This window comes from Grus americana, chromosome 7, assembly GCF_028858705.1.
Source record: "Grus americana isolate bGruAme1 chromosome 7, bGruAme1.mat, whole genome shotgun sequence".
Lineage (NCBI taxonomy): Eukaryota > Metazoa > Chordata > Aves > Gruiformes > Gruidae > Grus > Grus americana.
This window is the reverse complement of record NC_072858.1, coordinates 8,608,195-8,633,239: the sequence shown is the minus strand read 5'-3', so window position 1 is coordinate 8,633,239 and position 25,045 is coordinate 8,608,195. Positions and strand designations below refer to the sequence as shown.

Sequence of the window (25,045 nt, the reverse complement as noted above, 5' to 3'; positions counted from 1 at the left end):
CAAACATGTTTCAACAAACTTAAGTCATGACTGATAAAACCATAAACATCCAGTCAGTCCTGTCCACAGAACTCCATCAACTAAGCTAGACCTTGGTTTGTCACCTTCCTAAATGTTATTAAAAGGTCCCTGCAGTATGGATCTTAAAACTCAACACCTGTGAGAGACTTTGATCTAGCATCCTACACTCATTCTTCCCCTGCTGAAGTGAGGGAAGGAGAGAAAAATCACCCCTTCTCAAAAATACTAGGAGTGAAATCCTAACACTAATTCTCTTTAATGGGCTATACTATAGTGGCGTATACTTTAATGGATGATATTATATCGGCCTTCCTCGTATCCATTATTTACACATGAACGATGCTCTCACACACAACAGTTACAGTGTTGTTAATGAAGCTATTCAAATAAGCAGAGAAACTCTCGTGTAAGAGGAGTTTGCAGAATCACGACCTTGTTAGAAAGGTGCCTTGTTCTTTACACCACACCACGGGAATTCTTCCACTGGCCAGGCAGCACCAAGTGAAAATGAAAAGTAAGTTCCTAATATCATCTGCATATACAGCCTCAAATTTGAGCTCAGTAATGTTAGATGTTTAACATTTATAACCCTGTTAAAACAAATCTGAGCCTATAATAACCAGATTATGCAAATAATTATCAGATTATGCAAAATGGTATTTGCAGGATATGTGCCTGCTTTGTTTCATCACATGAACCATGCACAGAAGGCCAGAAGGCTTACATTTATGTTTACAGTTAATAAGCCAGAAAATACAAATGGACGAATGCTAATAATGCAAGTAATGGAGATCAACAGGATCGCTTTGGGTATATTTTGTAAGGTTTCCATACTAAACTGGAAGAAGCTTTTGAAGATTTATTGTGACTAGTTTGCCTACTTTTTGAAGTATTATGGTGTGGCAGACTGGATAGCTCAGGGGATTATTAATGGGATATACAGCCTTATATTCTGAGGTAGCTAGTTTAATCTAGCTCAGGTCAATACTGACAACTATTCTGTAGTATTTTTGAAATGAGGCGGTGGTTCTGGAGCACTTCTTCTCTTAAGAGGACAGGTTCAATGCACAAAAGTGGCACTAATTTGCACCTCAGGCAGTGCACTTCATCAAAGAGACTGAGGAATTAATGGGATATAGGTTGATAACGTTGCAAAGCACTCAGGATGTTTGCCCATGTCCTTCATTTCCCTTTCTGTGAGATGAGCTGCTCTGTTAAAAAGGGACAGTCCTCCTATATTCTCAGATTTTTCTAATTCCATTGCAAACCCTACAAGAAAAATCTTGAAGGTGCCCTATGCTACCAAATTTTAACATCCTTTAGTGGGACCCAAGAGAGAGATTAGAAGGTATCAGCTAGAAAAACATCTTGAAGAGAATCTTGATTGATGATGGTTGGCAGCAAATATTTCGCTGAGTGCACAATGGTTTTATTAATAGTTCTGGACTGAGCTGAAGCAAGTAGAAAACAGCACCAAGTGAGGGGTGTTTTTTGTGATCTACCTACTCACCCATCTAACACTTGCAAGCATCAGCTTTGTCTTGCTAGCAAGTTTCAGTGTCAATATGACGTCATCAAGTTTCCAGAGAGGAAAGATTCCAAAAAAAATACATCTCTGTGTGTGTGTGTCAACTACAGCAACAATATGGCTTCGTGTGTTACTCCTACCTACAGACCAGTGGGTGGAAAGTCAGAACTAACAAAGCGTTACTAGAGATGAGGGATGAGTGTAATGCAGACTGCCTACTGTATATTAACGTGTGTATATTGTATACGCAGGCTGCATATGCACACCAGCACTGATGCTGCACTAGTGTATCGAGCTGTCCTAGAGAGGAGTTTAATGGGTTGAAGAGATGCCATGTCCAGTGGCCGAGATGGGATTAGCCTCTCTCGTATTTGAGAGCAGCATGCTTAAAAGGGATCTGGGATATCACTATGCTGGTCACACTCAGCGACCACTTGAACAGCACAGGACATCGCGTTTCTGATATGCTGTGCATGGATGAACGTAATTGCACTACAACAGGCTTTGTACATAACAAAGGGCAGCAGATGATGAATGAGGACTTGCAGAGCATATATGAGCAGATGCGTCTCACTGGCTTGGAGATTATTTGGAGTTGCGACTTTGCCAGTTGCTCCCTTTAAATGTTCATGAAACCCCAGAGTCCAGTCTCCCGTTACACTGATGTGAGCCAGCATGAGTTGTATTTCAGGGGCTGTCCCTGAGATGTGAACCCAGGGGGACCGGTTCAGCTTCCAAAGAGCACAGCTCTCTCACTAAGGGCACTTACCAAAGAGTTGTACTGCTACTGATTACAACATCGTATCTGAGCCATCAGCCTGAAGGTGAAAAGCCTCTGCTTAATTAATGATTCCTAAGTATCCTCATTAAGCTGTTCTCTGGGTATAGACTGGGTGTGTTTTTTATCTAAACCTTCTCAGTTGTGCCTATAACAATCTGAATTTCTCATATGCAAATAACCGTGACTGAATCCTTAGGAATAATCAGAAACTCTTAATTAAAAGTAATAGGGGTTAGGCCAACTCTTGATAAGAGCATGATTCTGCAAATAGTTGCAAGAATTTGTCAAACTAATTAAGTTCAAAATCAGTATGAAAAAAGGGACAATTTTTCCTTCTGAGTTTGCATTTGACTTCTGAAATTGTACACAGGCAGTTAGTTCCCTGCAGGAACAGATCCCAGAATTTGCCCTCACAACGGGATAATTACAGTGCATATGTGACTGAAGTGTGCAGAGTAGCATGCTGACATAGAATCCATTATATAATGGTCTCCAAGAATTCCACTCGGATACATACAACTTTTAATGCACTACTTTTTCCAGAGGAGGGCAAGCCATTGTAAAAAAACATACTAAACACTGTTGGTTAGAAAAGTTCTGATCAAACCACTTTTTTTACATTTGTGCAGGCACAAATTTAGGAATGCGTTTTACAGATACTCGTAACTGCTTTGCTTTCATCCATGCACACAATTCAAGTGCCCACTTATCCGACTCTCTGCACAAACTAGGTACTTATGACCGCAGGTAGCTATTTAGATCCTACTTGATACACGTCTTACCTGTCATGTACATAAAAAATTTGAATGCATACGTTTCAAATCTGAGCATGAATTCAGTACATCCAAATGTTTATGTGCATGTGGTAATGCATATCTAGCCTTGAATTAGAGGCAACTTGAGGCTTCTGAAAATGTCAATCTGGAAAAATAAAGTAGTACCATGTAATTCAGTATTTAGTAAATTACTGCCCTGAATACCTAATTCTGTTTTAAGAAAGACATGAGGGAGGATAATCCTATAATTCTTTAGGACACATGCTGAGTGAACCTATGAAAAAATATCCTGCATTATGCACAACAGTCAGACTGTTTACGTGTGGCTCACAGAAAGAGCTAAGCACGCGGGAGGGCTTAACCTGAGGTGGGATTATTAGGCCAAGTCCACTGATTAGAACTACAGTTTGGTGTGAAATAGTTAGGATCTCCTCGAAAGTACAGACTAAAATAAACATTTTGAACTCCTATTGATTTCGAAGGCAAGGAACTGAAATGGGTGACAGCGTCTCATGTTCTGGAACTAAACAGCAAGTTGAAAAATGGTGTCGAGTAGATGGTTCGAGGGTAACATAGGAATCTAGTATTCAGGTAAGACAGCTGATTAGGAGTCATGGGGATAAAAAGTAACTAGGAGATAAAGGGTATGATTTATTTCCAGTATTTGATTATTAGTGTACAGTGAAGACTATAAGTAAAATGAGCGGACAGGTTAAAAGCAGAACAAAAATATATTTATGTTCAGATGTCTTGTTATCATTAATGTTTTTTATTAAGAGTATATGTTAGCCAATTTCGTTAAAAGACTGCATTTCATCTTCTGTCCTATAAACTTTGTTTGACTACTTGAAAAATTCAGGCATGCTATGGAAAAGGTTCCAAATTTTAGCTCTTCAACAGTACAATATTTTTTTAGCTATGCTGTCTTGTCACCAATGTATGATTTAGAATTATTACTCATTATTGTAGTCTAATTTCCACTGGGCTTTTCTATATTTCATTTGCTGCTGGTCACAAGAAAGAAACTATTGCTAAAAAATCTTCTTTATTATTACTGAAATACTTTTGATCATACCTGCCACACGATAGCTGTGAGCCTGGGGGGGTTATTTGTTATGAACATTAGTTTATGGTTTACACATAAATATCAAAGAATCATGTATATATATGTAAGGAGTAACTGATAATTACAATGTACACTTAAGGCTAATTGCAATGTACACAACTGTGGAGTTATTTCATTTTTACAAGTGTGTAAACAAAAGCAGAATTTGATTAGGTCGTGTGATTGCCTCTTTCAACTCAAATGACTTTATATGCATAAACATACTTCATGTACTTGGGTTTGCTGTTGGCAGAGGAAGGCAATATATCCTCTTTAATCAAGGATAAGGAAGCAGGGTTGCCTCAGACTTTTTTCCCAAATCAACATACAGACCTGCTCCAATCTCTTAACTGCACCCCAGCACGGCCACAACCCCCAGCCCCTTTCCCAGTGTAGCTCCCAAGGCAGCCAAGCCAGCGATGGCACGGAGACTCCTCCTGGGCCATACGGGCTCAACATCCTCCTGCTCAGTCTTGTGCAGTCTTTTTTTCCCCCTAAAACTGCACTTTGCCATTACATCATTAGAGGAAATATAGAACAATGTACACTGATAAATTGCATACCAGAATAAGTCTATGAGGCAGTTGAGTGCCAAAGATTACAAAACAGATCTGCACGAAGAAAGGACAAAAAACCAAACCCACAAAAAAACCAAACCAAACCAAAAAAACCATAAAAGGGCAGATAGGAAAAGGATCTAATAAAGACTAATGGTTAACTGGAAGTGAGGTTTCAGAGATGGAGTAGATATGCCACTAAACTGAGACTAATAGTCTAACAACTCAGGTCACATAAATAGGCAGAACTAGTCTTGGTTATCGTTTCCTGAAGGGGAACTTTCCTCCATGCTAAAATAGTATATTTCTTGAATTTCTATTATTTCCAGCAGGGAGGGCTTCCAAGAGTAAGGAAGGTGTTTAAACAAGATCTTTGTGTTTAGAGCTGCTATCCATGTATGAGGAATCTCTCTCTCTAAAAGCAGTGTGATTTTCTTTGCTGGTACCGCACAGATGTTTAGACCTCCAGAGGAAAGGTTACAGTTCTGTGCCAGGGGAAGTAATGTTGCCATGAGACTGAGTGTAAGAGGACGAACAAAGCTGCCACATCCGCTTCCACAATTGGCAGGTTCTGCAAGATGCGTAAAATGAGAGAATTTTCATCTGGTGGGTAACATTAGGTTATCCTTTCTATTTTTCTGAGCACTGGAGTACTCAAATTCATACACCTTCCTCAAATGCTTTAACTCTACTATATTCTTCATAATGATTCAGCTAAAACCAGCAACAAAGCAATCTGAACACTTGAAACTACTAAGAAATAGACAATTAAACATGTGCACAAGGCTCCTGAGGCTTGTGGAGAAGTCTATTTGCCTGATAACTGCTCAGGACCTACAACAACGAGGCAGCGGCTTCTGCATACTACCCAATTCTTGTCTTCTTTAAAAAACTGGTTTGGACACAAAATAAATCAGAGCTGTAAGCATAAGACAGTGAACTTTAATTGACACTTTGCTGTAGCAGTAGACAAAATACGATCAACCACTTGTCCCAACAGCAACATAGGTTTGGCATGCTCTAGGAAACAGATAGCTAATCTATGCAAACAACCTCTTGATCATTAAGAAGTGCAAAAGTGTCCAGAAGTGTCTGCAACAAGCAGATTGCAAGAGCCAACAAGGGTGACAGCAAATGAGAGAATTATAGTGCAATTTGAATGCAGTAGTCATCTGTTAGCTCTTCTCTACCCACTCATATACCAAGGACTCATAAAAATACTGAGGAACAAAGATTTGTGGAAAACGACTCTGTGGCGAGCAGCCCTACTCCAGGATCTGGGACCATCTCTCCAGCCTCTGGGGCTTTCAGGGAGCAGGACAAGAGACAAGGCAAACCTCGTAACTCTGCACCAGAACTGTGCACAAGGCATCAGGGTCCTTCTCCAGGAGCAAGCCTTCTCCCCCACAGACTGAGGAGGTTGGGCAACAAATTGCTGTGCTGCTCCCCTGACTTCTCACGCCCTCTGCACCACCCACCACGAGATGGACAAGGCATGTAATTCGTAAAACTGTATGCATCCGTGATTAAACCGTCACAGTACAAACAAAACCATCAATACCTGCTTCAATAACAGTGTTTAAAAATACATTTCAATTATAAAAGTCTTGTGAAAACCTTCTGCTTGCCTAGCAAATAACAATTATTTGCAAAAATGGCAGAATTGATAAAGAAAGATTTTATTTGTAAAATTTTGATCAATTCTGGCAACTGCCCAGCTATTTTCATACTTTAGAAAGAAACATCTCTGTATTGGCAACTGTATCAATTCTCCGAGACAGAACCAGTCTTTTACTTTGGTTTTGCTCATGTATCTCTGTGGATATACTTTTTGAGGATAACATAGTACATTAACATAGTCTATAACAGTAAAATATTTATTGTTTCTAGAGCACTCAAATACACTATGTGGTTTTCAGAATAAATAAAGGCTACGAGGTGGTATCTTAGCTTCACCGACGTTAACTGTAATTCATTGGGTTTTTAAGATCAGGAGTATCTTTTCATTATGAGCCGGTGGAAGAGCTAGTATGATGGCATTCTGGTCTGTAAGTAGGACTCCTGCAAGCTACTCCAGTTAAAATAAAAAAGTACTAATGATTTGAAGGATTCTATTCTCGTTCTCTGTTCCATTAGGAACCTGGTGGCACGATCGCTTTTGCCTGCATTTGCTTTGCAACGGGGTCAGCCTGCTGGCACAACCCCAGTTACTTTTACTTGCACAAGTATAATGGGAAGCAGAGTCACGGCTAAAACCTCATATTTGTGAACAGCAAACAATATTTCTTAAACAAAGCACTTTGTCAATTCCCATAACCGCACAATATATTATGAACTAAACTTCCAAAGACGCTATGATTAAACATCTACCATCGCAATGCAATGACCTAGAATTTTTATTAGTAGCAGTTATGCCTTAAAATTAAATTATAATACTGTACTCCATTTCATGGCTGTTTTTGCAGGCTATAGTGAGCTATCTGTTTTAAAAGAGAAATACATGATGGACTAGGTATTTGATTGAGAACTCAAGTTGGCTGACATTAGGAATACCTTTAATATGATGAAGAACCACATAAAGTAATAACATCGGCTATGAATAGTTTGATTTGGCTTATCTGATGTGATCCAATTTTCTGATTCTGGGTTATTCTAGCACTTTGTATTTTTGTGGGTATTCCTATAAGAAGATACTGATGTGAAACATAGAAACAACTGTGGCTTAGGGGAGCACTGCAAATGCTACATCTGCTTTTAGTAGCAATAATTTGCAAAATTCTTTCTGAGGATAACTATAATCTGACCATAGAAATTTCAATTTTCTATAAAGGTATGTAGTACATTTTAATAAAGTTGTATTTTTGTAAGTCATTAAATTAGTTTTTAGTAACCTCATACTCATTTTCAATTGAACAATTATTAAACTATAAAACAAAATTGCATGATTCCTAAAACTGTAGTCTGGAGTTTTACAATCTGCTATAAAGCGCTGTATTATTATAATACACTAAAGATGCTCAGACTATTAAAACTTTTTTTTTTAAATGAACTGTAAAATATTTTATCATTGATGAAATAATTCTAAAGTATTAGGCTCTCCAGCAGTATACATGCACCATATTTCAGTATAATGAAAAGCATGCTAATCAAAAACCCATAATTTAAACTGTAATTCTAATATGCAAAATCAACCATTTTGCTGTCTTTCAGTAGCAGTTTATTACAGCCGACATCCAACAGTAAAAATGTTTCATCAGAGTATTGATCATTAAACATGAGGTCCAGTCTTACAGAGAGCTCTGCATGCCAAAGACGACTGAACATTAACCGCTGCACATCTGTGTAGCTCTGATGGTAACAACAGAGATGTGCTGCTCACACTGTCAGAGAGTTTTAGCCTGTATTTTACTCCACAAATCGTGACTGATCTTGCAAGGTGGCCCAATGTTCAACCAAGGAGTTCAACCAAGAACAATTTTCTACTGACTACTGATGGCTGATGTCTCATAGCAACGCTGACATGAATATGATACATCTGAGCCTATGGGGTATGATACTGGGCTACATCCTCAAACTGTTCCTCTGATGTTCAAAAGAGAGGCAAAAGACTTAGAAATTAATCAGCTGTATTAATCAGATCTTTAACTTCAGCAGGATTTCAACAAGCTTGAAAATGATCTATCTTGTGTGGTCCTGAAATTCGTTGGCAAAGAGGGGGAAGAACCCAACCAAGTGCAGCCTTGCTCCAAGTGGGAGCAACCTACATGATCGTACCATTAGTACATATGTACGTATACGGTGACTGCAAAGCGGCCTTTTGCCACTGAGGTCCACTGTTCGCACAGTAATGCAAGCTGACTGCCGATCGCCTTCCTGCCCAGGAACACCGAGATCGCCATACAGACTGAAAACCCAAACTTGTCCCTTGCTCATGATGACCTGATCTTCTCTAGTTCTGTCTGAAAGGTGCAAGAAACGTGCAGTAAATCAATACAGTCTCAGGGAATTTTATACTTGCACATTTTCTGAGGACCCACTCCAGCATGGTGCTGAAGCAAACAAGGATTAACTTCACTGAAATCAATGTCAATTAAATCAATGGACAAAGCAGTCTCTGTTTCAGTAAAACACAGAATTTTCTTCAGTGCTCCCCAAATTACGAGTATAAGATTAAAGATGAAACTTTAAATTATCCCTGGCTGTCAGATTTTAATCTGAACATACAAAGCACATAAGACTTCTTTGGGTACAACAAACATTTGCTGAAGCAAATGAAAGATGTTGCTTTTTCAGAAAAAAAGGCTGCCAATAGGTGTTCTCTAAATCACTTGTACCAGCAGGATGACCCCATTATGTCAGCTAATCCTGGAAATACAGGAGGTAAATTTAAATCTTTCAATTCAAAACATTTAGTCAATATTCTTTTTTCTATTTTGTTTTATTTTGTTCTGACTCAGCATTGGGAGTTTTATATTCCTGTCCATCTTTTGGCCTATACTATAACTTTCTGTGTAGTTGCAATGCCTGGAGGAAGAGGTAGAAGTACAACTTCTCCCGAAGGACAGAGCAGGCAGGGCATTTGAAAGGACAGCGCTTGTTTTTCACAAAACAAAAAAGAAACAGAAAGATCACAGGCTGTGTGAAGGCATGGGGAAAAGAGGGTGCCAGGCGTCTGGGCGAGCTAATACTGGTGCACAGGGCATAAATAAAGTTCCCTTTGTCTCTACTCCAGCGTACTGTCTCAGCAGTTGTACTATCCCCTCATCAACACCACACCTACCTGCTGCCCGTGTTTCCTGCTTATGTTCACCCACCACCCAATTACCAGTCCATGAAGCTCCACACCTGCTGTGTTTTCATCCTCAGAACACTACACTGAAGCTTTTAACCCTCTCCAAACACCTACACAATGCTTTATAATAATAATGTTTAGCACACGGTAAGCTACATTAAATAATTACAGACAGTACTTCAAACACCAGATTAGCAGATCCTTACACAGTGCTGAAGATCTGCAACAGATAGACCTACAAAGGAAAAGTACATTCAGTCTGAGCCATGTTTAAGTCCTAGTCTCCTCAGAGAACTCAGTTCTGTCTCCTGTTCTTGTCCTAAGACTCACCATAATAGAAATTTTTAAAAGTCTCAAGTTTATGTGGTGAATTTGCAAAAGAAACAGCTTGCAATATGACCCACGTTTGTTCTAAACACTCACTAATCTTAGATGCAAATAGAAATAAATGACATGTTTAAGTATCTAGATCTCTCTTTTCCTACTTGTTCCCCACAAAATGTTTGAGCTTTTTAATTCCTATCTCATATTTTTTTAATTTGGCTGCTGACAGTACAAAGACATTCACATACTCGACTGAAAAGTACTTGCTTTCAGTCTGAAGGGCCATGTATCTCAATTACACACATCCATTACTCACACTTCTTCAAAAGCACAAAAACCTTAAATTCCCTCTGAATGCTGAACTAAGGTCAACTAGAGCAAGACATTTATAACAAACGTGGGAAAACAAAGTATAGAACTAGCTACGGAGTTGATAGGTTTCGATGCATAAATTTAGACTTAAACATCCTTAACCATCTTGACTTCTATCATTTTTGTCTTGTGCAAAATGTCCTTTAAAATATTATAGCAAACCCAGTACAAAAGTCTTAGTTTTTTGTTTATGTCTGCTGATGACGTAGCAGCAATTGATCTAATCTAGTCTAATCTAATCTATCACTTGAAGTTTATTTCATTATCATCTTTCAGTTCCATGCATCTCTCCTAAATGCAGAAGCAGCATTTTTCTTGAAGAATACATGGTGTGAGTACACATCCAAACTCATTCTTTTGTCCTTTTCAAATAATCCAATATGACGGTTCAAGCAGTGGTGGAAGAACGTGAGATGGAAAGACCATAACAATTTTTTGACTGGCGTACTGAACACAAGTTACGATTCAGAATGAAAGATAGACAAATATGTCAGTTAAATAGAAAACATTAGAGTGAAGCTATCGCAAAAAAGATAGGGATGGCAATTAATTAATAAAATATGCCTGTATAAGGAGCATGCTGTCAGCATTCATCTTCCCTCTTGTTCACAGTATTTTATAAATTATTTTTATGTGGTGCTGAGGATCCTTTGCGAGAGGTCAAGCACCTCAAAAAATACTTGAATTCAGAATTTTATAGAAAACTAACCACTATTTACTCTCTGTGTTTAGCAGACTTCATCAGAAGCTACGTTTATAAAAGAGTTTATAGGATGCTTGACGAAGTTAAGCATCTTACTAGCAAAGATGGAGTGCTGATTTAATTTAGGGATAGTAAAAAGAGTATATTACACAAATCTATGCATAAATAAACATAAAATAAGCATAAAATTTAAAAAAATAAAAATAAATAAATAAAAAAGTAAACATAAAATAATCATGTATCAGAAATCAATATTTCTCTGTATCAGTCTGAAATAAGAAAATACCACCATAATGGAAGAACTGTAAATTCTTGTAGCAATGGTAAGTTGAGATGAAGAACAATCTCTAAACACCATCACTGAAATAAAAATTATGTAGAAGTCCAAGCCTTCAACAGCTATTTGAAATAAATACTGAGTACAGGTAAACAAAGAGTATCTCATATTTTCTTTAAGCATTCACAACCATTCCGATTTCCAGGTTTGTATGCGTGCAGGAGGACATGGCACAGCGACAAAACCATTAGTGTATTCTTGCTTTTCGTACAACCCTTCTGAACAAGTCAGAAAAAAAAAAGTATCAAAAAACTGCTCAGCCGCCGACACTCTTGGTAGTTTGGGTTAGTGCCCTGTATTTTACAACCCCAGGAGGTTAGTATTTGTTCAATTCGATGGCAATTTATACTAATCAATCACTTCCTGCTCTTTCATCCCTTACTGTATTTATTTCTATGGCAAATTATATTAATCAATCACTTCCTGCTTTTTCTTCCTTCACTGTATTTTTAAACCCACTAACTAGGATACGAAGCCTTGTAGCATCTCAGTGATCATTTCCTTATCCCCTCTCTGCCGTTGTCTTTTTGCGCTGAGACTAATGCTTTTAATTCTACTTTTCACAGCGTCAAGGCTATATTGCCGTTTTGAAACCTTTCAGCTCAACTGCTAAGCGTTTAACAAAGCCCTTCAGATTGCTTTTGGTCGCAGTAGTTCATGTTTTGAAAATACTACAAAGGCATATTTTCCATGGGAGGAGAGTCTTGGAATGAATACCCTTCTCCAAGTGCGATATGAATGCCTCCAGTTCTTTTGTAAAATTTGCGTTGAGGTTTAAGTCTCACATGCAAAGTGGCACCATACTGTCCAACAAACACAGGTTTCTTTCTTAAAAAGTGTGGGCTTGTTTTGGCTCTATTTGTAAGTTATTTTTTGAAAAATGTGTTAAAATATAAGAGCAGCTTTGTTCTTCATGTTTCAGTTCTGACACAAGGAAGTAGCGAGCTCCAGAATGTTGTATTTCACAAGAATAAAACTGCTTGAGTCACATAACTTCAGTGACCTTTTAGTGCAGACTTATCTATAGCTTCTACAAAACAGCAGAGATCATTTATTCAAAGGAGGCTGTTTTCCCTAAAAACCTTTACTTCTTGTGTCAAGTATATCAGGGGTGCACCTGAAGTCATAACATAGCTTTAAACCAGTGCTGGTAAACTCATGTGGGATGTGACTTCAAAATGCCAGAGTTACAGGAGTAAGGACAGGAAGAATTCCATTTATTTTCAAAACACTGGAACATCTATTCAGGCTTGAATAACATTTGCAAATCAAACTGAATCCAATGGGATCTGTGATCGCTTGCCATTTCTTCAGTTCGCTATTTGTCATGTGTACTTTGGTAGCATCTGGAGGCCTTACTCTACAGGGGACTGTACAATCACTGAAGGAAAACGTGATCTCTCCTATAAAAGAAATTTTGAATATAACATCCCATCAAGGTCTTGCTTTAAATGCAAGATATTCCAAGTTCCAGGTTTAAAAGGTTACATTCCTTTTCAGCATATTCTATTTGGTGAAATGACTACTGCATATAGAAATATATACCTACAACCGTCTCCCTCTCATCAATAACTTACAAAGCTTGACTAATAATGAATGCACAGATAGAACAAAGAGAATTAAAACAGAAGGACCTAAACTCAACACCATCTACCATTAAGACCATGTATTTTGTGACTCTGTAATGCCTCTGAAAAATGTTAATTCATATGCATTTGTCAATGCAAAATAAATGGAGAAACTAGAAAAGGATGAAGATGAGAGAGTGGTGCAGGAAAAATTAAGAAGCAAAATACTTTTCCAGGGGATACAAACTGTCCATTTTAGTGAACATGCAAACTTTGATACAGTTTAATATGAAGAATACAAAACCAATTTTTTATAAGTGAAATGTGAATGCTGCAAGTGTGGAAGAGTTTGGCAATCCAGAAAAAAAGTATCTTAAAACCAGATGAGACCTTAAAACTTGGACACTTTCATTTGTGTCACATAGAGCAATTTTCCTTCGGTAAAAACAAAAATAAATAGGCCCAGCTGCTCTATTCCTGACCTAATTTTGCATTTAAACCACTAGAAATTTTTATAAACCAAGATTCTATTCTGGCCTAAGGATGTTTTCAGTTTACATTTCCTGTTACCTCTTTCCTGCCTTGACTTTGCAGTTGTCTCCTGCCCAGGTTCTTCAAACTTTCTAAGAGCTGCATATACAGCCCTCAGCAAGTGATAAGCCTCTTTAAATCCAGAATCAATGATGCACCATGAATAGCCTAATTGAAGTGTCAAAAAAATCGCTACAGCCATTGGCCAAAATCACAGCATGACCTTGACCCCAGTTCAGGAACGCATCTGATTCAAAATAGCTCCTATCTTTGTCCAGCTTCTTCACCATGAAGTTTGTAGCACCACTCATTCTCTAATATCCAGATCTACTCAGTCAAAAAACCCTCTTAAGTTCACTAGCAATAACATAAGAAAGAAGGCAGCAGGACATGCTAGCTGATATCAGGAGTTCCCTCTGAATTTGGATTATTCAGAGGATTAATGTAATCTGACATATCCTGGCAGGATTTGGAGAGCGCCACATTCACATCCAAACCTGTGATAACCAATTAAATACTATGCCCTGTTTCTGAGTCAGACAGGCAATAAAGTCCACTTTGAAATATGTATTTTTCTGATTTAAAATAAGATATTTTTACAATATATCTGGCTTGTAACTACAACATGGGAATAAACAGACATTCCAAATTAAGCAGGCATCTATTTATGCAACAGGAGACTCCTCTGCATGCATATCTATGAAAAACTTTCATTTCTGCACTGCAACAAGTACAAGACTCTCTTACCTGCAGGTTTGCACATGCTGGTGAATCATTGTGGGTGGGTATTTCATTGTTGGTGGTCTCTGAACCTGTGTTTTTAAGTCTGGAAGCTATTGTAGTTGTGGCTGTAGTGGTCTGTACTGGTAAGATTGGCTGCCACACATTCACATCAGTACCATTGCCGAAGGCCTGAATTGCATTTTCTGTAAAAATAAATTACAGACACTTTTCTATTTCTAAACAAATGGCAAAAAGCAGAACTGACTTTTTAGTCATTATTATTATTATTATTCCATTGAAAATGTGTATTTACAGAAACTCAATTTTTATGCTAAAAAATGTGTCTTAATTTTGAACATATCAGAAACATAAACTGAGAGTCTGGGGTCACACAGTTATCTGGTGCAGCCTCTTTGTAATGTTCCCAGTAATTCTTGATGGAAGCTCTAGGACTTACGGTAATCATGTTTGTTAATATCTGAAGGCCTCAAAAATTTCCTTTCAAGATTTAAAGTACAGTTTGAATGGTATGTCCTAATTCAGGCAAGTGATGTTACACAGCAAACTAAAACCAGAGAGCAGGCAAAATATTAATTTATTTCTACAGCTCATTGCAGTAAAACTAATATGCCTATAACTACAAAACGGTTTAACTAAGACAATCTTTTCCTTACAGTTTTCAATCAAAATCTGCATAATTAGGTGAGGGAAGCATGCTTAAACTAAAACTTTAAAATATAAAAGTTAAAAAGCTTATCATAGTTTCATGGGATTAAAGAGTGTGTTTATGGCAACAGTAAATTGGTTGGGGTTTTTTATAAACAAATAGAAAAACAGGTTTTAATCAGGTCTTTGGGGATTCAACATGGATTTAGGGATTTCTTATTTCAAATTCTTTGTACAAGAAATCAAACAATTTCACTAGGGACTAATATGTGGAAGTTTATTAATACTTCTTCTCAGTGGTATTCCTTGCCTTATAAAATAATTTACATTTAATTCTCATCTGAAAAAGATGTATTTTATTCTGATATTATTTCTTAGGACTCCAAAATGCAAAGAGAAGAATTTGTAAAAGGCACCACAATCAGCTGGGTTGATGGAGAAAAAGTGGGAAGAGTGGAATGATATTTTTCTTGGTTTTACCTGAATAAGGCAATATATAAAGCAATATTTTCCTATGATTTCCTAAATTAACAGTAACTCTTTGTTTCCATTATTGCAAGAAGGATACAGAATTTCATGCAATCCTTCCAGTTTTCTAAGTAAAAGTGGTCTTTACAATTAGTCGGTTTTAATTATTTCATAGAATCATACTTGATCCTTATGGGTCCCTTCCAACCTGAGATATTCTATGATTCTATGATAGAATGGTTTGGGTTGGAAGGGACTTTTAAAGGTTATCTAGTCCAACCCTGCCCCCAAAGGAGCAGGGACATCTTCAACTAGATCAGATTGCTCAGAGCCCCATCCAGCCTGACCTTGAGTGTTTCCAGGGATCGGACATCTATGACCTCTCTGGGCAACCTGCGCCAATGTTTCACCCTCCTCATCATAAAAAATATTCTTTGTTATATCTATCCTGAATCTACCCTCCTTTAATTTAAAACCATCACCCCTTGTCCTATGACTACAGGCCCTGCTAAAAAGTTTGTCCCCATCTTTCTTATAAGCCCCCTTTAGGTATTGAAAAGGTGCAATTAGATCTCCCCGGAGTCTTCTCTCCTCCAGGCTGAACAACCCCAGCTCTCTCAGCCTTTCCTCATAGGAGAGGTGCTCCATCCCTCCTCATATTTTTGGAATATTTCAAACATATAAATTATATTTTAAATATGTATTATATATATAATTGTCATATATAATTCAAATATATTTCAAAAAAACATAATGACTGTAAGGAGGTGCTTCAAGTGTCTAACTGCTCTAGTAAAGGTCCTTTCAATAATTTTTATTAACTAACTCACTGCTTTATGCTTTTACTCCCACTTGCCAATTATTTTTACTGCAGTATAAAGCAGCTGTGAAAAAATCCTTTGAACAGATAGGTAGATACACTGAATCCCATTCAGTTCAGTAGGAATTCTAGAGTATGTAAATGAATGTCAGGACATTCACTTTCAGAGTAGCTAAAATAAAGTCTTAAGATGGATTTCCAAAATTTAAGATTGGCCAAACCCTAACTGGACAGGCAGCAATTAGGATGAGAATAATGTTGATAACACACTGATGATTTTAGTGGTTGCCACGCAGTCGAGGACTTTTCAGCTTCTCATACCGCCCTGCCAACAAGAAGGCGGGGGGTGCCCAAGGAGCTGGGAGGGGATACGGCCAGGACAGCTGACCCCAACTGGCCAAAGGGATATTCCATACCATATGACGCCATGCTCTGTGTATAACTGGGGGTGGGCCGGGAAGCAGCGTGGCTCAGGAACTGAGTATTGAGTCCAGGTGGTGAGCAACTGTGCTGTGCATCACTTGTTTTGCATATTCTAATTATTATTATTCTTTTCTGTCCTATTAAGCTATCTGTATCTCAACTCCCGAGTTTTATCTTTTTTTTTTTTTTATTCTCTCCTCCATCCCACAGCGGGGAGGGGGGAGTGAGCGAATGGCTATGTGGTTGTTTTAGCTGCTTGCGGGGTTAAACCATGACAAAGGGGAAGTACATTTTAGCAAAACAGACTAGCAAGAAATTCCCCATTGTGGAAAAAGAATTTCTGTTCTATCTAAAAAAAAAGTGAGAGGGATTTCAATCTCATCCAATAAACAAATGACATTTTCTTCAGGCACTGTAAGGCCCATTAATGACAATAACAATTAAAAAAAAAATGGAACTTTTCCCATTCTCTGTAAGAAAAAAACCTTTTTATTAAACCAGAAATATCTTTAATTTCTTCATGAAGAAGACATGTCTTACAGCTAGGATGACTATAATTTGTCTCACAGTAACCTGTAATGTCTTTGATTTGTCTTCATTAATGCTTTTATACTGATAGCAAACGAAAGAACAAGGGATCGCTCTGCCTTTATGTTCTAAAAGGAACCTGTAACTTTCTAGTAACTAATACATTCACAAATGAATAAAATCTGATGTATTACAGTATATATAAAAGGCAGCCCCATTAGGTTTGAAGAAGGTCTGATGCTATATTAACTTTTACCCAATCATAGTCTGAATTGTTTTCTGGGTTTTTTTGTTGAATGATCCTGATTAATTGATTCATTCTTCCAAAGTTTAATAAACAGTGTACCAAATAGCAACTCAAGTCACTCACTTTTTGTATGCACATCTCCCCATGTCTTCACAACATGCTGCCTGTTGAGAAGTTACCAATGGAGATTTTCAGACTAAATTCATACTAAAATACAGACTGAACCCTGCATTAGCATTAGTTCAAGTATATAGGGCTAGATGGGACAGTCTGGATTATCAAGTTCATTTGCTATTTTTGAAAAAAGCAATGACGTATCCTTCTTTTCATAAGCTGATGAATTATCATTTTTAAAACCAGTAAAAATTTGTTACCCTCAAAACTCCTTTTGGAAGCCTAGTTCTTAACTTTAGTCTGATGGTTAAAAATTTTCCAATTTTGAGCCTAAATATGTACAGCTAATACCCCCCTTTTTGATCTTGTGCCAACATTGTCCTCTAGGTTTAAGTAATCCTTTTCCCTCCCTAGGCTTGCCCCTCTAATGCAATTTCAGAGGACAATCACGTATCCTTTCAAGTTCTGTTCTGCTAGGCTAGGGAAGCCAAGCTCTTTTGGTCTCCTCATTTATCTGAAATTAAAACTCTGATGCACACTCCACATCATCCAATTATGCTGCTCCAGGCAGACAGGAAATTTGAAAAGAGAACCTGCCAAAATCGACTCCACTGAGCCATTCTGAAATTTATAATAGTCCCTAATTTGGAAGAGAGTTTGACTGAAAAAAAAAAATCTATAATTTAACAAAATCTTGAAAATAGGTACCATCCAGACCTGTGTTAAAACCAGGCATCTGAGATCAAGTAGCCTAAAAAACCTGAAGCTTGGCTATAAATTGCAAACACAATCCAATTTATACTTACCTACAGCAAATCCTTCATATCATAAACTACATGTCTTTTTTATATGAAGTTCTTAAATTGTACAGAACCCCTCAGGTGTTGCAACTTTTTGGTACATATGCTGCTTGACTATTATGATCCAAACATGATCTGTGATGTAAACATGTTTCTATATGATATGACCCGACTTTGAATTTTTTTTCCAAGAGCTTCTCATGTTTGCAATATTGGCCATAAACCATAGTATCAGGCATATTTGGTTGTTTGTTTAATTCTAACACCTACAGCAGAACCATGCTTACTATGTGCAGAGAGATGGCCTTGATGTATCTTAATATACTTAAACAGTAAAGAAATTCCAGAAAACGTGCCAAAACACATTTAAAGATATGTAATTTTGTACTCACTAAGGCATGTATTGTCCTGGAAGAAATTCAGAAATTTCAGGCATTCAGCTATGTCATTACCGCTGTTGCTGCAGTCACACCACGGGGCAACGCTGAGACTGTTTGAGTCTATGTAGTTTGGTGTCATCACTGTGCCTATTAACAAAGAGTGAAGTAAAGTACTGTGAGCAACCTCTGTATTGAAATATTCTTTCCAGACTAAGAAGATAGCAAACAGCACTTGGTAAGTCATGTATTCAGAGCTGGAGTCACAATGCAGACCCACGGCAGGACTTTAACTTCCAGACTAAACAGTTCCTGTCTCCTTTTGCCTTTTGACACCCAGCCCTGTGCCACACTTCACACCCCAGGTTGTTTGAATGCAACCACTTTAGGGACCGTAGCGTGACTCATGCATTAAAGACCCGTTCTTTTCCTCCAAAAAGGTTTATATTGCATTCCCTCAGAGAGCTGCATCAGCAGAACTGACAAGTGGAAAACCGTGGCACAAGGGAGGGATGGATTGAGAGAAGGTGGGAACCTCTTAAAAGGGCTTTGCTGCCAAATCAAACATATTTGGACCTGTGCCCTTAGAGCTGCACTCTAAAAATCCTATTTTTCTTTCTCTCTTCTGTTTTTTCTCATTTCTGAGAAAAAACTTTGCAAATAGATGCCTGCAACTGGACATCCAGACCTGAGCTTCCTCCCTGGGTCTGCAGCCAGCCTTGAAAAAACGTTCTGAAACACACGAGCAAAGAGAATGCTAGTCATGCTGAGAGGAGCCCTAATACGTCTTGGAGGAGCGTTGACCCCAGGGTGCTCATTAGGGACCTGCCAACAGAGTGGGTTATGGCGATGAACAAAGCAAAAACATGACCAGCATGCATAAAACGGCACAGTACATTCTTTGCAGGTAGTAAATTACTATTAATCTTGCTGTGTCACTAATTTTTCAATACAGTGATTGTTTCCTAAACATTGTCAACAACTTTCAGCCACAGGTTCATTCTAACTCCATTACAAATTCTTGGGTAAACATTCTCACATTTATATGTCAACTCAAGACTACCAAGAATGAAATGAAACCAGATGATGCATTTTGTGTCCTAAAAGATATACAACAACTGTTCATCACTCATCTGGATCAGGCAACTGTTATATGATCAGCACTTATTCAAACCAGTAGTCTCACTGAAGGCATTGCCCCAGCTGGTCAGAGATTTCAAACTTCCCTAAGGATTGAGAAGTTTGAACCTTTCTTTTATTTGTCTGACCAAACAGGAAAAATTACATAAAAAAGGGCAGGTTTTCTAGACTTGTACTGATGACAGCTGTTTCAGGAAACATGTTCCTCATTTGGTACTCTACAGTTCCAGGACAGGCTATATATCATGAGGAAATGTGATCACATGTCCTCAAAACTGACATCAAAGTAGTCATTAAGAAGATGGAATAGATGAAGGATAAATATTAGAGACCCAAAGTGTACACTAGCAGAGAAAATTTGGCCCATAGGCCCAGGGTCCCAGAGTCTGCAATACCACCCAGGAAAGGGCTATCAAACACCAAGCTAAAAAAAGGAACATTAGAAATAACACAAATCACAGAATGACGTCAAATAGCTTTTCAGTCACCAGGCAGTGCTGGGAACTGAACAAATCAAGATGCAAACTGCTTCATACATGACGTGGGAGACAAAGGAGAAGAGACATTAAGGGCTGGCCTGAAAAAGGCAGTAATGTATGTGAAAATGAATGCAGTCCCACTGCCAAACTCACAAAAAGCATCTTTTGTCTTGTTTTGGGATGTTCTTAAATTAGAATTCAATCCCATACCTTTATCTACTTCCAACTTTTAACTGATAGTTGCAGTAATAATTGCTCAAATTCTACATGAGATTAGCACATGAGTAAATAGCACAGTTCAAAATTTATTAAATGGAAGTAGAGAATTTAGTAAAATAGGCAAATATCATTTGCACCATTAATGAAAATTTGACAGTAGATAAATAAGAAGAGAAATGACGTTAAATTAAAATAAAACAAATGAAAATATCTGTCCATTATCCATTTGATGGTTCAGTACACTATTTCAACCATGAGACATGATCTGAAAAGGAGTGAGAGAAAACTAAAATCAAGAGAATTTTGCAAATGGAAAGAAAACAGTAGGCTTAAAAAAACCAAAACAACTAAGCAGCAAATGCTTAGTGAAGGGTTAAAAAAATAGAAAGGTATTGAGGAAGTTAAAAAGGTCACTGAGGTAAGACATTCTTATCACAAAGAGGTAACAAGGTAATTAAAATGGGTCAAGACAGGGGCTACAAGTGTAACAGATACCAAGTTACGATTAGGGTTGATGAATACAGGAAAGACAGGACAAGGAACATGTACACACAGCACACAAACTGTACATCCAGCAAAAACAGAGTGGCTGAAAGAGCAGCTAGTAGAAAATCAGCCTGTCATTTAAACCTGGGGGCAGATGTGAACCCAAGCGGATTATATGCTTGGTTTCCTGGGGTGGATTTTCTTTTTTCCCTGCAATGTGTGTGCTTTCCCCTCCTCCCCGCCCTCCCGCTAGCTGGCATCTTGGAAATTCTGCTGAAGGACACTAACGGATCAGAGAAACCATGGTGGTTGACAGTAAAATAGGGCATGCTTAGTTTTTTGTGTTCTCTCTATCAAATAGTTCTGTGCTGGTCTCAGTAGGAGACAGTCAGGTCTCCAGATTTTAGACCTGAACATAGCCAAGAAGTTGCTCAAATTAGGGTCAATTAAGAATGAGGAGATGGATGGTAAGTCCAGGAGGAGGGTCGTGTGACTGGAGTTCCTTTGACCCAGTGCAACTCCAGTTTATTCACATAAACTCTCATGGAATTCCTCGGAATCCCAGGGAAATGAGATGGATTTTATGGAAAACAAGTGAAAATGTGTCAGAAAAAACTCTATGGAGGTGCAATTTTTGCTACATTTAATGAAATAGCTAAATGAAATAATATTTTATCTTAATGAACAATATTTTATCGTAATTAAAACACCTGGAGATCCTTAAGCTCTGATGAATGAATGGCTCTGTAACAGCTTCTTACCCACAGTCCATCTATCTCTTCGTCCTGTGTTTTATATGTGTTAAGCAGATATTTGAAATATTGCACCTCTGATTTCTATCTCAGCATCTTACAAATTTGATGATCTTCACATAATTTACTCCACTTTTATACCAGCTTGATATCAGAAGTAGGAATTTACTGCTTCAGCACATAAAAGTTTTGGTTTATCAGAATTACTACGAAAAAGTAAAAAATTGGGTAACACTAGTCTGTACCCATCTTTTCGCACGTGTCTAGGGGCTAGCAGGAAGGAAGAAAAATGTTTATTTTTCCCTTTGAAAATTAGATCTCCTTTTGATTTCAGTTCCTTAGAGATCCATTCCACATTTCTGATGTGTGACACTGTTTTGCAGCATGGTCATCCACAGTAACGCAAAACCACCTGACTGTAGGAACTGGGTCATCCTTGGGGTTAAATTGAAAAATGGATCCAAGAAAACTGCCAGCAAAATTCACTAGGTCCAGCAAGAACTTCTTGGCAGCTCTTACCCAGAAGTATCTATTAGTAACAGTTACTCTTTGCCAGCAGCTAGACTTCTTTATCTCATTGACTAGATCAGATTTCAAGGCTATTCAATTCTTTGTTTTAGAGTCAAATGACATTCTGTCATAACTGCTTATATGTTATACCCTTTGCATATTGTCTTCATCTCTTAAGTCATACAAGCATATCCTTTGAAACCATCACATCTTATTTTACCAGTTGCCACATGGACTTACCTCACTTGTTAGTTGCTAGAGTAGTAAGAATGATAACAATAAGCCAGTGAATATAGCTTTCAGTCATTTTTCAGCAAAACCAACCTATTTTGGATATTATCTCCAGAGACATTTATTTAACAGCAGGATCTGCTTCAGGGCCTCAGCTGGGACCTTCATGCCCAACAGAAGGGGATATTACTGCATCGCAGCAGGTGCAGGCTGTAAGCTTAAAAACATCTTATCTGGTGGCCTTTAAAATTAGTTTGTTTCAGAGTTTTGACATTCACTTATTCTTTATTGCCCAACCATGGTATTTCTACAAGTTCACCTTCCCTGAGATGATCTCTGTCTTTCAGGAATCAAAAACCGCATGTGGTATATAGAATCTGGCTTGCATAAAGGCATCCTTGTGCCTGTTGACAGTCAGGAAGGTGACAGAAGACAAAATTAATTATTTTGGGGAGGGAAGAGGATTTCAGAACATAAATTTGGTCTCAGTTCACCTCCATTACCAGGCATCTCAGAAAACATTTAGAGTGGACAGAAGGACATCATGGAAAGAAGTGCAGTGAAACAAGGCTGGGTTAGTCTGTTGTCTCATTCCTCAAATGTCCTGCAGACTTCCCCTGAAGACCAAGAGGTATTTACCCAACATTCTGATAACAGCTGCAAAATCAACCAAGCTGCAGTTTCACTCATTCTTTTTAACTTCCTACTTCACAGTCCTGTCCAAATTCAACCACCTTAATGAACTTTACTTTCTAAGCTTGAATTTATTTCAAATTCAAGCATCTTTCTCTCCTTATCTTCTATCATTAATTTCCTTGCAATGCACAAATTTACCCCAGGGATCTCTATAAGATAAAACAAAGCCAATACACTCAGGTGGAGAATTTTGTCTAGTATCATACTGTACAGTATTATATTCCACAGTTTTTATTTCGTGTGGGCCTTCAAAATATAGTTTTTATTAGACTGAGCAAGCCCCTCACCCTTCCCTCCTTTCTTACCAATAAGCCCCGAGTAAGCGAGGAGGCAATCAGCATAGTTCTCCTTCAGACAGCTACTAACAGACCGTGACTCAGGCTGGCAGTTTGTGAAGAAATCTGCAAGGCGAGATCTGCAACATGAAGAAAAAAGCATATCTTTAAAAATCAAGCCTGCAGGCATTCTTACCTTTTACACTCTTTATTTCTGGACCAGACTTAATATTCTTTAACTTAAATAGATATTGGACACATTTCAGCTGATGAGAGTCTCTTTCTAAGATGCAATCTCTTTCCGGAATCCATTTTTGAAGTGAGAACAAAAAAGTGTAAGAAAACAGTGAAAAGGGACAGAACAACAGGGAAACGCTTGCCCTTTACTAAAAGAAATGCTCTGCATTTTCATGCCAAAAAAAAAAAGACAAAGAGCGATTTTATCATATGAGCAGATATTTTGCCTGGATCTGACCTCTGACTGGAATCTGTTATTCTACAGATTCAGAACACAGTTTCTGCTCTTTTACTGATTAAACAAAACGGTATGTTTGTGCTCACAGAGTCCTCTTGCTACATGACTTGAGGCAGCACTTGCTTTGGTACTGCCCTGAGTTTCCAGGGAAGGGGCTTACCCCTGCTCTGGACCAGCCTGCAGAACCAGCTGGCTGAACTGGGGTAGCAGGCAGATCCAGATGGCATGGTCTCCACAGCCCCCCGGAGCCATGGTACTGAGAATCTATTTGTTCTGTAAAATGTGCGTTTATCCAAAGTCTACAGTATTGAGCCCAGGGCTGAGAAGAAGGGCATGTGTGCTCTGCATCAAGTTCTGCTGCTGAATGGCCGTATTATCTTCACTTACCTCAGTTACGCCATGTCCAAGAGCGGGAGAGCTCTGCTTACTTATAGAAAGCGCTTTAAGACCAGGGCTGAAGCTGTACTGCAATTAACTATGATGTAGGAAAACAACAACAACAAAAAGGACTAGCAGCCAGGAACTCTTCTGGTTATTTGCACTTTAAAGGCCATATAATGCTCCCATTCAGGTCTGTAAAATTTGAGAGGCATCACTGAAGCGGGTCAAGGTCCCACATCCTACAGCCGCTCTCCTGCCCATCTTGGCCTGCTCTCTTCAGCTCCACTAGTGCTTTCATTTAGACTTGTAAACTTGGAGCAATGACTTTTGTTTATTTATAGGGTCATTTAAACCTTTAACTCCATGAACAAATTAATTTAACCTCCCTACTTTGATCTTTGAAAAAGGGGTGAAAATATTCTTTTGCATATAACAACTCACAGTGATGTTTCAGGATCAGGTGCTTAATCTTTGCAAAGCCCTCTCAAAATCAGAATAGTATAATCTATGCATTTTCAGCACTGCTCTAATATGATGTAGATTTGCAATATAAATGCTCTTCTTCACTTTTGCAACAAAAACACAAAACTTAGCAGAAACCAGTGATTTGCAAGTGATTTTCTTTATTTGTTTACATGCTCCAGAGACTAATTATCTTTGTTCGCTTTATTGTTTTACTTATCTAAGAATGGGATTGGATGTACAGCATTAATTGGCTTGAAAATAGTGATGGGCAAACTTCAAAAGGTTCACAGGCTTAGTTTGAGAAAGCATCCTATAAATAGACTGTATGCAAACTGCACCTGAATTTATCTGAGCTGCTCTCATGACCTCTTTTTA

The 25,045-nt window shown here is 38.1% G+C and overlaps 1 protein-coding gene across 2 annotated transcripts in view; it reads right to left on the bottom strand.

The window, feature by feature from the left end:
- The window catches only part of GFRA1 (GDNF family receptor alpha 1), a 152,867-nt gene that overhangs the window by 20,685 nt on the left and 107,137 nt on the right, over nt 1-25,045 (bottom strand). For both annotated transcript variants that reach the window (XM_054832596.1, XM_054832595.1), the window contains exons 5-7: nt 23,380-23,489; nt 18,577-18,711; nt 14,143-14,321 (exon numbers count right to left, since the gene is read on the bottom strand). In XM_054832596.1, the coding sequence (XP_054688571.1) occupies nt 14,143-14,321; nt 18,577-18,711; nt 23,380-23,489 (424 nt within the window). The remainder of the gene's footprint in view (nt 1-14,142; nt 14,322-18,576; nt 18,712-23,379; nt 23,490-25,045) is intronic.